The 16,560-nt window shown below is 47.4% G+C and overlaps 1 protein-coding gene across 1 annotated transcript in view; it reads left to right on the top strand.

Annotated features, from left to right (window-relative positions):
* Positions 1 to 16,560, top strand: part of LOC308590428 (cytochrome P450 2A13-like) — an 80,167-nt gene extending 63,607 nt beyond the window's left edge. The window contains exons 3-11 of the mRNA XM_081200468.1: positions 1,544 to 1,734; positions 2,882 to 3,044; positions 3,885 to 4,034; positions 7,812 to 7,972; positions 13,592 to 13,768; positions 13,992 to 14,133; positions 14,295 to 14,482; positions 15,551 to 15,692; positions 15,783 to 16,560. Coding sequence (XP_081056594.1) covers positions 1,564 to 1,734; positions 2,882 to 3,044; positions 3,885 to 4,034; positions 7,812 to 7,972; positions 13,592 to 13,768; positions 13,992 to 14,133; positions 14,295 to 14,482; positions 15,551 to 15,692; positions 15,783 to 15,964 — 1,476 coding nt within the window. The 5' untranslated portion in view covers positions 1,544 to 1,563 and the 3' untranslated portion in view covers positions 15,965 to 16,560. The remainder of the gene's footprint in view (positions 1 to 1,543; positions 1,735 to 2,881; positions 3,045 to 3,884; positions 4,035 to 7,811; positions 7,973 to 13,591; positions 13,769 to 13,991; positions 14,134 to 14,294; positions 14,483 to 15,550; positions 15,693 to 15,782) is intronic.

Raw genomic sequence — 16,560 nt, 5'->3', positions numbered from 1 at the left:
GATAAATAGGTACCACTCCGGCGGGAAGGTAGACGGTGTTTCCGTGCACTGCTCTGGTTCACCAGAAGCGGCTTAGTCATGCTGGCCACATGACCCAGAAGCTGTACGCCGGCTCCCTCGGCCAATAAAGTGAGATGAGCGCCGCAACCCCAGAGTCATCCACGACTGGACCTAACCTTTACCCCTTACCCTTATGAAAGCTTGGCAACCAGAGATTTTAAGGAAAGTGGCTACCATCCTGGAAACCTCAGGAAGAGCTTGGGTGTGGGGCATAAATGGACTGGAGCAAAAAGGTTATTTCTTTCTCTATCCTTTATGACATTTCCTTGTCACATTTTCCTCTAAAGGCCTCCAGGAGCTACACAGTGCTCTCCTCCCCTTTTTACTTTTACAACACTCCTGCGAGGTAGGCTGGACTGAGAGGCTGTGATTGGCCCCCCCATGGTCACACCCAGTGAGCGTCGTGGCCGAGTGGTGGCGATTTGACCTCTTCTAGCTCATTCTCCGACACTCTAACCACTATGCCACATAGCCTTTAATAGTTTTAAAAAATGGACTTGGCAGGAAGGGATAATATAAATGTGAATGTGCTGGTCCCATGGGTTACCCCAGAGGTGAGGTCGAAGTCTGGTCCGTGGTCAAAGGTGCAACGAGAACGCCCTGTGTAGGGAAGCTTTTAATATTTAATGCTGTATTGTTTTTAACATTTGATTGGAAGCCACCCAGAGTGGCTGGGGAAACTCAGCCAGATGGGTGGGGTATAAATAATAAATTATTATTATTATTATTATTATTATTATTATTATTATTATTATTATTATTATTATTATTATTATTATAGCTGAAGCTGGGTGCAGGGCAGGGAGCTGGGTGAAGTCAGGAACAGGCTTGCAAGCAGGGAGCCAGGGCGGGTCAGGAGGTCAGGCAGGAAAGCAGGACAGGGTTCAGGCAGGAACTAGCAACCAACAATGTTGCTTCTGCAACTTGGGACTGGGGCTGGCTGGCTGGCTTTTATCTGCCGCGAGGCACAGGGCGGCCCCGATCCTCTGGTGACTTGCCTCTCCTGGCCTGGAGGCGAGCACTCCTCCTGCGGGAACTTAGTTCCCTCCACCTCTCTGCCCTGAGCCTCTGCAGCTCAGGAGAGGCTGGAGGGTTACCGGACCCAGAGGCAACCTCACCTTCCCCTGACGGGGCTGAGAGTGGAGCACCTGCAGGCAATGTGTCCTCCATCACCTCTGGAGCCAGAGCAGACTCAGCTGGTGCCTGCACCTGAGGATCCAGCACAGGTGAGGACCCTTCAGGCTCATGCCCCAGCCCCGGATCAGATGGTTCTGGAGGCGGGGAATCCTGTGTAGGCTGGGATCCCTCAGGTTCAGCCTCCGAGTCCGAATCCCAGGCCATCACAGTGAATGAATCTGCAGAAGATCCAGGAGCAACCAACGCCCTCCCTGCGGGCCTGATGGGGAGGGAAATATTCCCAGACCTAGCAGTTCCTCCCCCAAGGCAATGCTAGGAGCGCTCTTCATCTGCTCCCCACCTGCAGGTTGCTACTCCAGCCTCCCAATGGACCTCCTGGGCCCATGGACCCTCTTGTTGGCCTCCTTCCTCTTCTGCTTGCTGCTCCTCTCGGCATGGAAGAAGAAAGAGAAGCTGCCGCCTGGGCCGACTCCGCTGCCCTTCATTGGGAACCTGCTGCAAGTCAACACAAAGGACATGTATCAGTCGCTGATGAAGGTAAGTCTCTGGACGCCTGTCCGTCCATCTGGACGCCTTCCCTCTCATCCCCTGGCCAAGCGCCAAGCCCCCTCAATAGTTTTGCAAGCCACCCGGGGACTTGGAAGCCTAGAAGTGTGGAAGGAGGGGACCCCAGGGGTCACGTAGCCCAACCCTTGCAGTGCAGGAACGCGCCAAGTGCACATTCCTCAACCAGACGTTAGAAGGTTCGCTTCTTGTGTCTCAAGTGGCTCATCAAGCATAGATTGTTGTTGTGGTTTAGTTGTTCAGTCATGTCCGACTCTTCGTGACCCCCTGGACCAGAGCACGCCAGGCCCTCCTGTCTTCCACTGCCTCCTGCAGTTGGGTCAGACTCATGTTTGTAGCTTCAAGAACACTGTCCCACCATCTCATCCTCTGTCGCCCCCTTCTCCTTGTGCCCTCCATCTTTCCCAACATCAGGGTCTTTTCCAGGGAGTCTTCTCTTCTCATGAGGTGGCCAAAGTCTTGGAGCCTCAGCTTCAGGATCTGTCCTTCCAGTGAGCACTCAGGGCTGATTTCCTTCAGAATGGAGAGGTTTGATTTTCTTGCAGTCCATGGGACACTCAAGAGTCTCCTCCAGCACCACAATTCAAAAACACTGGCTATCATGTGTTGGTGAAAGAGGGGGCAAGATATGTCAGGAAGGCAGGAAAGGCTGAGCAGACTGAGCTCCCTGGATCAAGGTACCTCAAGGAAAGGGAACAATGAGCCAGGAAGTGGACTTCTGTTTAAGGGAAGATACATCGCAGCAGTGGCGTAGCGTGGGTTGTCAGCACCCGGGGCAAGGCAAGTAGTTTGCGCCCCCTAACCCGTGGATTTTAGCAGGGGGCAGAGAGCTGCGAGTGCGAGCGCCCCCCAGGTGTTGCGCCTGGTGCGGCCGGCCCCCCCTGCACCCCCACGCTACGCCACTGCATCGCAGAGTAAGATTGCCTCATTTCAAAAGACTGGCCAGGAGGCAGTGGAAGACAGGAGTGCCTTGCGTGCTCTGATCCAAGGGGTCACAAAGAGTCGGACACGACTAAACAACAACAAGCTTCCTTGTCTTCCTAAAAACTAGTCTACGTATTTGCTCCATCTCTCCATCTGTTCCATCACCTCACACAATGCCCTCCCCCTCTTTTCACAGATCCGTGAGAAATATGGTCCTGTCTTCACCATCCACTTAGGGCCCCGCCGTGTTGTGGTCTTGTGTGGATACGATGCCGTGAAGGAGGCCCTGGTGGACCAGGCGGAAGAGTTCGGTGGCCGTGGAGAGCAAGCCACGTTTGACTGGCTTTTCCAGGGTTACGGTTAGTCTCTTCTTGGGCCATCCTTGGCCAGAGCCAGGGCCTTTTCAAATAAATAATAATAATAATAATAATAATAATAATAATAATAATAATAATAATAATAATAATAATTATTATTATTATTATTATTGGCTCTGGCCTGGTGGAATGCTCTGTCTCATGAGACCAGGGCCCTGCGGGATCTGATTTCTTTCCGCAAGGCCTGTAAGACAGAGTTGTTCCACCAGGCCTTTGGCTTAGAATCAGTTTGATTCCCTCCCTCCGTTTCTTTTTTCCTTTCTCCTTCTCTGAAGAGGCTGCATCTTAATGTTTTAAAGTCGTATTTTAATCTTGTTTCTTAAGTTGTATTTTAATCAACTTATTTTTATTATTGGTTGTTAGCCGTTAGTCTTGCCTGGGGAGGGCGGGTATAAATAAAATTAGTATGATGATGATGATGATGATGATGTAGCACTGCCAATGGCCCTTCCCATGCTCCTATGGAGTAGATTTTTTATACCCATTTTACTGAGGCTGAGTGTGTATGTCTCAAGACTATTGAGCCTCACCTCCTCATCTGTTCTTAAAGATCACAACCCTCTTTACACAAATCAACACACACACACACACACACACACACACACACACACACCCTATGAGAGGGAACCCGGGCACATACAATGTTCTTCCATCTCCTGCAATCACAATTTTAAAAGTCAGGAAAAAATTAAGAATGTGAAGGGTTTTTTTGTGGGTCCACTCTTCATCACTGTGTGGGTTCATCCACATTCTCAATCACTGGCTCCTCTTCCTCCTCTGGCTCCTCTTCCTCCTCCTTCCTCCTCCTCCTTCGCTTCTCAGGGCTTGGCTTCAGCAATGGGGAACGGGCCAAACAGCTACGACTATTTTCCATCATGACTCTGAGGAATTTTGGGATGGGAAAGAGATCCGTCGAAGAGCGGATCCTGGAGGAGACCCACTTCCTGCTGGAATCCCTGAGGGAAACAAAAAGTGAGCTCAGTTTCGACATCTTCATGCTTAATGGGTCAAGAAATATTTCTTAATGGGTTAGAAACCGTTGGAAGTTAACTGGGCATTTGAAGGCTTTATACTGAATGTTCTCACTGCTGTTTTCGATTTATTTTGGGTTATGTGCGAAGAAAACTTTGCCTAAGCTAAACACATTACCAATAAGCGTTGTCCTCTAAAAGAGAACTTGCTCTTATTGGCCCAAAAATGGAAGCAAGAAGAATTACCGACGATTGAAGAATGGAGGATGAAGTTAATGGACTAGATCAGTGTTTTTCAACCACTGTTCTTGTTTCTTAACTAGTGTGCCGCGAGATGTTGCCTGGTGTGCCGCGGGAAAAATTAAAAAATTCGAATTTTTTTTTTCAAAGTCAAATTTTCGATTGGGGCGCCGTCCCCGGAGGGAGGCGGGCGAGTCAGGCGGCGAGAGGCGGGGCGGCGGCGGCGAGGAGAGGCCGCCCAGCGCGGGGCTCTCGCCGTCTGCCTGCCTGGCTGCCTGCGAGCTCGGCGGGCAGCGCCTCCGTCCGCAGCGCCCGCCTCGCGGCTCTCATTCCCTGCCCCTGCCAAAGCTCACCCAGCCAAGCCGCGCTCTCCTTCCTGCCTCGCTTTGCTGCCTCCTCCCCCCCACCCCCAAAGCTTGGAGGTTCCCCGGCGCCGGCCCGCAGGTTTGACCCCCTTCTCACACCTGTTCGCGCTCCTTGCATGGAATGGGGCGGATGGGGAGGAACGGGGCTCGCCGCTGCCTCCGCTTGCCCTCCCCCCCTCCGCCGGCGGTCCCGCGATTCTTGGCTTTTTGGCGGTTGGCACAGAAGGAAGGCAAGGGGGAGGGGAAAAAATTGAAACTTACACTTTCGTGCGTCCCTCCCGGCGTGACGCTGCGTGCTGACGTCACGGGGCTGTAATGGTGGTGTGCCTCGAGATTTTTTTCATGAAACAAGTGTGCCTTTGTCCAAAAAAGGTTGGGAAATACTGGACTAGATAAACTAACAGGAAGGATTCGAAACCAGCGGGACCAGAAATTCTCGGAAGACTGGAGTAAATTTACAGACTATTTAAAAAGTATTTGTGAAGCTCAGACGACGTTTGTAGGTTTGCAAGAAGTTTTGTGAGGAGTATGATTAGAAGTATTGCAAAAATGGAGAAGGGGAAGGATGATTTGTTAAGAGATGTAAAGGCAATATAAAGTTAAGAAATGCATAAGAAGTGGTTAAAACGGTGGATCATCAGAGGTGCTGATGGAAGTCTAAAAAGATTGTATAAGTTTTGTGGTGCATTTTATAATTTATATGTTAAAATCAATAAAATATATATATATATATATATATATGCAGGTTTTGGTGTCTTCGGGTGTCTTCCCGTGTAAGAGTTGGGGTGTCTAGGCGACGTTTCGACGAGGTCTCACTCGTCATCTTCAGGCTGGTGCTTTCGGCTTCTTGTTACTGGAACAGAGCAGGATCTCAGTGTTTGAGTTCCTATAAATACTGTTGAGGGGGTGTGGTGTATAGCCTCCAACGTTCTGGGCAGAGAGGAAGTTCCCAGGTTAGTGTGCCTTTTCTTCTTTTGTTCATTAATTACTTGAGGGATATCTTGAGTGATTTCTTGAGTGATATTCTGAGTACCACTTAGGAGGGTCATTAGGTGTGGATTAGTTGCTGAAGCTTTCGTGTCTTGACCTCTTGAGCTTGTGAAGAGTTTTTCTGAGAAGATGGCTGTACTGCACTTAGTTGTGCTCTGGCTTGGCTTCGAGTATAGGGGCGAGCTGTGGTTTTGTGCCCTGTGCCAGCCAGATCTGTGTAGGGATTGCAGGGGGGTGCAGCATCCGGAGGTGCCACTATGGTTTGGCTACTGGATGGTGTCTGTAATTTATCTGTGGAGAGGGTCTGGGTTTGGGTCTGGTGTGGTTGATTGGAGATGGCGTTCTGTGTGCCTCTGGTTCTGGTGTCGGTTTTTGTGGGGAGGGCTAATTTCCAGATGTCTGGCAGGCGGGACGTGTCGTCACGCTTGTTCATGTTGTGAGGGTGTTTCTCTATCTCGATGGCTTCCATGATTATTCTCTTGTGGTGATGTTCCATGTTAAAGAGCAATTTGGAATCTGCAAAATTAATTTCGTGTCCTGTTTCTTTCATGTGTTGGTAAAGAGAGGAAGTTTTTTCTTCTTTTTTGACGGCATTCTTGTGTTCTGCGATACGTGCATTTATTCGTCTGTTTGTTTGTCCAATGTACGTGGCTGGGCAGACTTTGCAGGGTATTTCATAGACCCCTTGGTTTTCTAACTGGATTTTATCTTTGGGGTTTCTGAGGATATTGGCTATTTTTTGGTTGGTGCAAAAGGCTGTTTTGATATTGTGTTTATGGAGGATTTTGCTAATTTTATCTGTAGTGCCCTTGATATAAGGAAGGAGGGCCATGCCATTGTTTTCTTCTGTGTCTTGGTTTTTGGGGGGTGTTTCTTTTTGAAACCAAAAACCAAGACACAGAAGAAAACAATGGCATGGCCCTCCTTCCTTATATCAAGGGCACTACAGATAAAATTAGCAAAATCCTCCATAAACACAATATCAAAACAGCCTTTTGCACCAACCAAAAAATAGCCAATATCCTCAGAAACCCCAAAGATAAAATCCAGTTAGAAAACCAAGGGGTCTATGAAATACCCTGCAAAGTCTGCCCAGCCACGTACATTGGACAAACAAACAGACGAATAAATGCACGTATCGCAGAACACAAGAATGCCGTCAAAAAAGAAGAAAAAACTTCCTCTCTTTACCAACACATGAAAGAAACAGGACACGAAATTAATTTTGCAGATTCCAAATTGCTCTTTAACATGGAACATCACCACAAGAGAATAATCATGGAAGCCATCGAGATAGAGAAACACCCTCACAACATGAACAAGCGTGACGACACGTCCCGCCTGCCAGACATCTGGAAATTAGCCCTCCCCACAAAAACCGACACCAGAACCAGAGGCACACAGAACGCCATCTCCAATCAACCACACCAGACCCAAACCCAGACCCTCTCCACAGATAAATTACAGACACCATCCAGTAGCCAAACCATAGTGGCACCTCCGGATGCTGCACCCCCCTGCAATCCCTACACAGATCTGGCTGGCACAGGGCACAAAACCACAGCTCGCCCCTATACTCGAAGCCAAGCCAGAGCACAACTAAGTGCAGTACAGCCATCTTCTCAGAAAAACTCTTCACAAGCTCAAGAGGTCAAGACACGAAAGCTTCAGCAACTAATCCACACCTAATGACCCTCCTAAGTGGTACTCAGAATATCACTCAAGAAATCACTCAAGATATCCCTCAAGTAATTAATGAACAAAAGAAGAAAAGGCACATTAACCTGGGAACTTCCTCTCTGCCCAGAACGTTGGAGGCTATACACCACACCCCCTCAACAGTATTTATAGGAACTCAAACACTGAGATCCTGCTCTGTTCTAGTAACAAGAAGCCGAAAGCACCAGCCTGAAGATGACGAGTGAGACCTCGTCGAAACGTCGCCTAGACACCCCAACTCTTACACGGGAAGACACCCGAAGACACCAAAACCTGCATATATATATATATATATATATATATATATATATATATATATATGAGAGAACTTGGCCAGGAAATTGTGGCTTATGAAGAAAATGGAACAGTGGGTCAACTGAATAATGTGAGGCAAGTCTGGACTGGTTTGCAAACTCTTCTTGACATGTTCCAGGGTTCAGTGATTTGGGGGTCTCTCTTTCTAGGTGCACCCTTTGACCCCACCTACACCCTGAGCCGCATGGTGTGCAACATCATCAGCTCCATCGCCTTTGGCAACCGCTTTGAATACGAAGATCAGGAGTTCCACTCCTTGCTGAGCATGATGCTGGGTAGCTTACAGTTCACTTGCACCTCTTGGGGACAGGTAAATTGGAGGGGATGAGAAGGACTTCCTTTGTGAGTGTGTGAATAATGTCTTTTCAATGAATCTCCTCAAGGCATGGCATGCGGGACCAGTCCAGGAGAAATTGGAGTCATTATCTCCACTAAGGAGCCAGATCATGTTCAAGGCTGAAAGGAGCTGCCCAATACAACCTTCCATAGCACCAGGGCAAGTAGAGCTGGCGTCAACTGCCTTCTCTTGAGCCTGAGGAAGCACATCCCTTCCACAGTACCTCACCAGTGTGGTGAGAGCCAGTGTGGTGTAGTGGTTAAAAGCGGTAGTCTCGTAATCTGGGGAACCGGGTTCGCTTCCCCGCTCCTCCACATGCAGCTGCTGGGTGACCTTGGGCCAGTCACACTTCTTTGAAGTCTCTCATCCCCACTCACCTCACAGAGTGTTTGTTGTGGGGGAGGAAGGGAAAGGAGAATGTTAGCTGCTTTGAGACTCCTTCGGGTAGTGATAAAGCGGGATATCAAATCCAAACTCCTCCTCCTCCTCCTCCTCCTCCTCCTCCTCCTCCTCCTCCTCCTCCTCCTCCTCCTCCTCTTCTTCTTCTTCTTCTTCTTCTTCTTCTTCTTCTTCTTCTTCACCAGTCTAGCAGCACAGGGAGAGCAGCAGGGGTGAGGCCCTGGAAAAGAGTGTTAGAGATTCATTCCCTGTGTCTGCAGTCATGGGATTGTTGTCTATCACATGACAGTGTATGTTTTCATTCCACAGTGTGGGAAGTGATGGAGACAGGATGTTTTGGTATTATTGTGTTCCGTGAAGTGGGACTATTGTCCTTTGTCCTTTCTCTCTTTCCTGTCTGATGAGAAAGAGGTAGGAGCTAAGTCAGAATGCTCCGAGTGTATTATATGTAAATAAATGTAGGTGGCGCTGTGGGTTAAACCACAGAGCCTAGGACTTGCTGATCAGAAGGTCGGCGGTTCGAATCCCCATGACTGGGTGAGCTCCCGTTGCTCTGTCCCTGCTCCTGCCAACCTAGCAGTTTGAAAGCACGTCAAAGTGCAAGTAGATAAATAGGTACCGCTCTGGCGGGAAGGTAAACGGCATTTCCGTGCACTACTCTGGTTCGCCAGAAGCGGCTTAGTCATGCTGCCCACATGACCCGGAAGCTGTATGCCGGCTCCCTCGGCCAATAAAGCGAGATGAGCGCCGCAACCCCAGAGTCGGCCACAACTGGACCTAATGGTCAGGGGTCCAAACGTAGATTAGCCAAAATGCTGAGCTACTGAGTTCTGTTATGCAAACTGCAAATGCTAAGTTTGATCCCTAAGTTTGATCCCTAAATTCCTTCCAGTAGCACCTTAAAGACCAACTAAGTTAATTCTTGGTATGAGCTTTCGTGTGCATGCACACTTCTTCAGATACACACTTCAGATACACTTCAGTGTGTATCTGAAGAAGTGTGCATGCACACGAAAGCTCATACCAAGAATTAACTTAGTTGGTCTTTAAGGTGCTACTGGAAGGAATTTTTTTATTTCGACTATGGCAGACCAACACGGCTACCTATCTGTAATTTGATCCCTAAGTGTGCTAATGCCTTTTGGCATTAGTCGCTGTGATGTTCGGGCTAACGAAAGCTTTTAAAGCTCCCGAACAATAGACCAGGAGGGAGAGAACATGCCAGTCGGGCATGTGTCTCTACCAGGGTCCTACACGAGAGTAGGACGCTCCTAACAAAGAGAAGATGCCCCTTTCTCCCAGCCCTGTAGGAAAATAACATCTCCACAAGAGCCTGGGGAAAGATGGGGGGAAAGGAGCAAGTTGCTCACCCTGAGCTCTCCATGGTGCTGCAACTTCTGATCTGCCTTGGTTCTGGCTGGAGCAAGTTTAGAATGTTGCTGCAGCCTCACCTGATCCCAGATTGAGCTGTTGAGGCTGATGGCACTGTAAGAAATTCCCTCTCAACCTCTGATTCCGGATTTTCTTCATAATAGTTAGCCTTTCCCCCCTTACAAACTTTCCCTCCTGTCTTTGCCTGAGAGTCTCCCCTGCGTCTGTTCTTCTTGTTTCTGGTTCTTCCGCTGTGTTGTTACCGTATTTTTTGCCCTATAAGACTCACTTTTTCCCCTCCCTCCTAAAAAGTAAGGGGAAATGTGTGTGCGTCTTATGGAGTGAATGCAGGCTGCACAGCTATCCCAGAAGCCAGAACAGCAAAAGGGATTGCTGCTTTCACTGCGCAGCGATCCCTCTTGCTGTTCTGGCTTCTGAGATTCAGAATATTTTTTTTCTCGTTTTCCTCCTCCAAAAACTAGGTGTGTCTTGTGGTCTGGTGTGTCTTATAGAGCGAAAAATACGGTATATTGATCCAATCTAGTACTGATGGTCTCTGTTATCTTAGCCATACTTCCCATAAATTCTCTTTTCCATTGGTACAAAAATTCCATAATTTCAGCATCTGAGCTCATCTCTGGCTGCCGTGCCCCCTATCCTTCTATTGTTTTCAGCGCAGTCGGTTTTCTTTATCAGTCCTGATTAAGTCCGAGGCCATTCAGTACAGTTTCCCAGTAAACAACAGGGGGGTCCAGTACTTTTCCAGGGGGAACGTATTCAAATCGATTTTCCAAAATGTCTCAGAGTGGGGTACAAAGTCGCTTGCAAATTGTTCCTTAAAGTCTCAGTTGTGTTTATTGAGCCAGCTTCAAGCTTCTTTCTTCTTTTATTCCCCCCAAAGGGAAATCTTATAATCCTCAACAAAGCTCTTCATATATCTTTTTTTCTAAAATGATATTTATTAAAGTTTCAAAGAAAAGAAAAGAAGTACATGAATTAAAAAAGAAAAAAAAGACAAAAGAAAAAATAAAAGAAAAAATACAAAATACAAAAAAGATAAAAAACACTTTAAAAAATACATCAGTCTTTCCATACCTTACATTCATTTCCTTGTTTCCCTGACCTCCTCACACCTCCCTCCTCCAATTCAGTTAGTTAATTCAGCAATTTCTTTCCCTCTTTGTTTTTATCTTAGTCCTTTAACATAATATATTATAACTTTGGATTCTCATCTGTTAACAATCCATTTTTACATACACCTTTATAACATTGCTGCTTAAACCACTTAACTTCATTCTGACATCATTCTAACATTCATTAATTTTGCAATATTTCTGTAAATAGTCTTTAAATTTCTTCCAATCTTCTTCCACCGACTCTTCTCCCTGGTCTCGGATTCTGCCAGTCATTTCTGCCAATTCCATGTAGTCCATCACCTTCATCTGCCATTCTTCCAGAGTGGGTAGATCTTGTGTCTTCCAATACTTTGCAATAAGTATTCTTGCTGCTGTTGTGGCATAGCTCTTCATATATCTTAATCCAATTCTCTTCTGCTGGGTTCCTCAACACAGTACAAAATTAAAGTCTCAATTTTGTACAGTGGTACTTCTGGTACCTCTAAGGGACGCTGGTGGCACTGTGGGTTAAACCACAGAGCCTAGGACTTGCTGAGGTCGGCGGTTCGAATCCCTGTGATGGGGTGAGCTCCCGTTGCTCGGTCCCTGCTCCTGGCAACCTAGCAGTTCGAAAGCACGTCAAAGTGCAAGTAGATAAATAGGTACCACTCCGGCGGGAAGGTAAATGGCGTTTCCATGTGCTGCTCTGGTTCGCCAGAAGCAGCTTAGTCATGCTGGCCACATGACCCGGAAGCTGTACGCCAGCTCCCTCGGCCAATAAAGCGAGATGAGCGCCACAACCCCAGAGTCGGTCATGACTGGACCTAATGGTCAGGGGTACCTTTACCTTTACCTTACCTCTGGATACGAACGGGATCCATTCCGGAGCCCCATTCGCATCCTGAATCGAACACAACCCGCGTCTGCACGTGCGTGGGTCGCGATTTGCCGCTTCCGCGCATGCGCGTGATGTCATTTTGACCGTCTGCATGCGCGAGCATCGAAACCCGGAAGTAACGCGTTCCATTACTTCTGGGTTGCCGCAGAGCACAACTCGAAAACGCTCAACCTTAAGCAACTTCAACCCGAGGTATGACTGTAATCTATTAGTGATAATATGCAATTATGAATAAAGTTCAGTTGTTAAGAACTTTCCTTTCCACAGCCATAAACGAAAGGTTTGAGACAGTGGTGTTAGGGCTCCTTGACGCTCCCAGGAATCTGACACCGCCTTCCCTTTTCTGTCTCTCAACACAGCATCATTGTTGTTTAGTTGTTTAGTTGTGTCCGACTCTTCATGACCCCTTGGACCAGAGCACGCCAGGCACTCCTGTCTTCCACTGCCTCCCGCAGTTTGGTCAAAATCAGGCTGGTAGCTTCGAGAACACTGTCCCACCATCTCGTCCTCTGTCGTCCCCTTCTCCTTGTGCCCTCCATCTTTCCCAACATCAGGGTCTTTTCCAGGGAGTCTTCTCTTCTCACGAGGTGGCCAAAGTCTTGGAGCCTCAGCTTCAGGATCTGTCCTTCCAGTGAGCACTCAGGGCTGATTTCCTTCAGAATGGAGAGGTTTGATCTTCTTGCAGTCCATGGGACTCTCAAGAGTCTCCTCCAGCACCATAATTCAAAAGCATCAATTCTTCAGTGATCAGCCTTCTTTATGGTCCAGCTTTCACTTCCATACATCACTACTGGGAAAACCATAGCTTTTACTATATGGACCTTTGTTGGCAAGGTGATGTCTCTACTTTTTAAGATGCTATCTAGGTTTGTCATCGCTTTTCTCCCAAGAAGCAGGCGTCTTTTAATCTCCTGATATTGACAATCAGTAAAGAATGGGTTTTGGTGGCCCATCAGCAGGAACTTTTCCATAGGTTTTTAATAAAATAAGTTCTCCTACTTGCAACTTTTCTCCATGGAACGTAATTTATCCAGAAATCGACCTCCTGTTTTAACCCTTCGTGTATCGCCGAATTCCGTCTAATTAAATCCAATCTGATTCTTCAATCAAAATGGTAGAAGATGCCAAATTTTTCTTACCCTTTCATTTCATCTTGAATATTTTTAGTTGAGAATCTCCTGCTGACAGCAGACAGCTCGAAGCTTCATCCCGCAGAGTCATGTTGCAGCTGAGAGCACTCTCAACCGCTCCCCCCTTGCCCTTCGGCAGCGGTTTTGTCGAAGTTAAAACTTTTGATTGATTGAAAGGCCTTCTTATCTGTGAGACAACAATCCACTGCACTTGTTCCGTTATTATTCATAAAGGTACCGTATTTTTCACTCTATAAGATGTACCAGACCACAAGACGCACCTAGCTTTTGGAGGAGGAAAACAAGAAGAAAAAAAATTCTGAATCCCAGAAGCCAGAACAGCAAGAGGGATCGCTGCGCAGTGAAAGCAGCAATCCCTCTTGCTGTTCTGGCTTCTGGGATAGCTGCGCAGCCTGCATTCGCTCCATAAGACGCACACACATTTCCCCTTACTTTTTAGGAGGGAGAAAGTGAGTCTTATAGAGCAAAAAATACAGTAAATTCTCCCTTCCTGTTCTCCAGAAACACCCCATTCACAATCCTGAGTGGCAAAATTTCACCCAGAGGTAAAAAGAATTAGAAATCAGCATGCTCTGGATAAAACATAGTGACTTCCTTCATCTCAGCTTCACTTTGTGCAATATCTGTTTTCTCTCCCCTCTGAAACCAATACAAACAGCTCTATGACATGTTCTCGGGCGTCATGCAGTACCTGCCTGGCCCACAACATAAAGCCTTCAAGCAGCTCTTAGGGTTGGAGGAGTTCATCATGCGGAAGGCAAAAGCCCAAGAGGAGACCCTGGACCCCAACTCCCCTCGGGATTTCATTGACTGCTTCCTGGTGAAAATGCAGCAGGTATGGCGATTTTATTCTATAAAATATGAATATATTTTTTTCCTGGAAGGAAACTAGAGTTCCTGGAATGAAGCCACCTCTTCAACACTACTCAACTGTCCCTTCACTCTCATTGGTTTAATCATGACATCACTGCCGCTCAGCCAATCAGTAGTAGAGAACAATCTTTGAAGACACCTGAAAACCAGATTTTAACCTCCTTTACCATTTTCCTTCTGACTAGGAGAAGGAAAACACAAACACAGAGTTCTTCCTAAAGAATCTGGTTATGACGACCCTCACCATTTTCTTCGCTGGCACAGAAAGTATCAGCACCACCTTGCGCTATGGCTTCCTGCTTCTGCTGAAATACCCGGAGGTTGAAGGTGACTGCGGAAGGGGGAGGAAAATAGGGTGGAGAGATGTGTCTTTGCCTTTCTGTGGGAGGGTCCCTCTTTGCTTTCGCAGCTATGAGGTGGGATCCTTCTTTAGCTCCCTGGAAGGTGCAAATAGCACTTTTGGTCTCATCCTGCTGATTTCTCAACAGAGAAAGTCCACGAAGAGATTGAACGGGTGATTGGCTCGAATCGCACTCCCAACATGGATGACCGTCCCCTGATGCCCTACACGGATGCTGTGATCCACGAGATCCAGAGATTCACTAACATGTTCCCCTCGGGAGTAGCAAGATGTGTGACCCGTGATACCCAGTTCCGGGGATACACCATTCCCAAGGTATTGTGGTTCTATTAATTCCTTAGACTTAGACTCCACCCTTCCAGATATAGTTTGTGGCTCAGTGACGTTCCCCAAACACATCTGTTCCACCGGTCCTTACTCTCTGAATGATAACAATCAGGGAAACAGAGGTGTGGGTGCTGGGGAGGCCTGGCATTATTCCTTTGTTTTCCTGGCATCGCTGTGGCTTAGCAGGAGGAGTGAGGCAGCTGCAAGGACAGTGCTGTGCTGATATGCCAGCAGAAGGACCACATGGGCTCCTCTGGGGACTACATTTCCCATCATCCCTGACCACTGGTCCTGTTAGCTAGGGATCATGGGAGTTGTAGGCCAAAACATCTGGAGGGCCGCAGGTTGGCGGTGCCTGATTTAAAGCGATGGATTGCTACAGTTGCTTACATTTGTGGACTTTCTGGGGTGGGCATGGCTATGATAAGCTCCTGTGCTTCAGAGCTGGCCACAACACCAATGGTGTTGTGGTTCTGGACAGTTAAGAGTTAACACTCCAGGAAGCATTTTTATTAACTAGGTGCACTGCCCACATGACCCGGGCATTTTTCCTTTGATCTGTGCTCTCTGGGGGCTGCAGAGAGCAGTCTGTCTGAGAATGTGAGCAAGGTAGTTTCATTTTTGTTAGAGACAGAAAGCTGTGAGCATGCAGCTAGTTTCTGTAGGTTTTTCTTTTCTTTTTTTATATGCTTCTAAATAAAGAGGGATAGAAGCACTGGTGTCGAGCTGAGTTATTGAAGACACCACGCAGACACAGACAAAGCCATTTTACGCTGCGCGTGAACTCTGCTACTATCTGACAACTGAGAAGAGAGGCAGCGCATGAGTGGAAGCGTCTGGGCACCATTGAAGTTTGTCGGAGTGCCAATAAATCAGATTTATTGCAGTGCCGTTGCAGCAGACTCCATGGGTCAAAGGTTTTACGTCCCACAAACTTTAACAGTCTGGTGTTGGAGAGTGGAATATGCAGCCTCAAATCTCAGAATGATTTCTTGCCCCCCAGAAGAATCTCCCATTTCTCCTGTATCTTCTCATTTCTCTCCCTTTCTTGCTCAGGGGACTGAAGTGTTTCCCATGCTCGGGTCTGTGCTGACAGACGCCCAACACTTTGCAAGACCAGACGTGTTTGACCCCCAACATTTCCTGGATGAGAAAGGGCAGTTCAAGAAGAATGAGGCTTTTATGCCTTTCTCTGTTGGTGAGTCAGTCCCCTTCTTTTTCCAAGCACTCCTAAACCATCTATAACAGCACCCTGAAAGCCTGTATTCACCTTCCTCCTCTTTCCTAGGGAAGCGCTATTGCTTAGGGGAACAACTAGCCCGGAAGGAGCTCTTCCTCATCTTCACCAGCATCCTGCAGAACTTCCGCTTCAAATCCCCCATCCCTTCTAAACAGATTGACATCTCTCCCATGCTGGTTGGCTTTGTCACCATCCCACGTTTTTATGACATGTGTGCCATTCCCCTCTGAAGGGAACAAGTTGCGGAGTTCTTGAACACACAACCTCCTGTGGCGATCACACAGGATCCCCGGACATTTCACTGTCTACTGATCCCTGTGCCCCCACTTTATTTCTCGCTGCCGCCACCCAGGCCCTACCTGGTACAATACTGAGTCCAGTCAGGTTAAATTGGAAATTAAACTTCTGTTTATGTATTGCAGTTTAACAAGTGTGTGATTTCATAAACGGTATCGGTCAATTACAATCATGGGGTGCCTATTCAGACCTATAACTTCCGCTACCTGCTCTCACTCACTAAACCACCTCTCAGATGTTGACTTGTCTTCCTAGCTTCTAACTGTTCCTGACTCAGCTTATTTCGCTACTGTTATGTACTGAAGTTCTCACCCTGGGTCAGCAGGGGGATACTGTAGATAGTTATGCAAATAACGGATCGAAAGTGACGTTCAGTGATTGGATAGTTTTAGAAAATTGTTACAGTTACACGGTACTGGAGCTCTATATAAACAGGCTGACTGAGCCCTTCAGCTCAGTTCTGTTCTGGCCTCTGAATAAACAAGAGCTGTTTGAAGAATCGCTGTGTCGTCTGATATGTTCACCCACA

The sequence above is a fragment of the Podarcis bocagei genome (assembly GCF_964188305.1).
Source record: "Podarcis bocagei genome assembly, chromosome: 7".
NCBI classification, from domain to species: Eukaryota; Metazoa; Chordata; class Lepidosauria; order Squamata; family Lacertidae; genus Podarcis; species Podarcis bocagei.
Note: the sequence above shows the minus strand (reverse complement) of the source record. Positions and strands in the feature narration are given on the sequence as shown.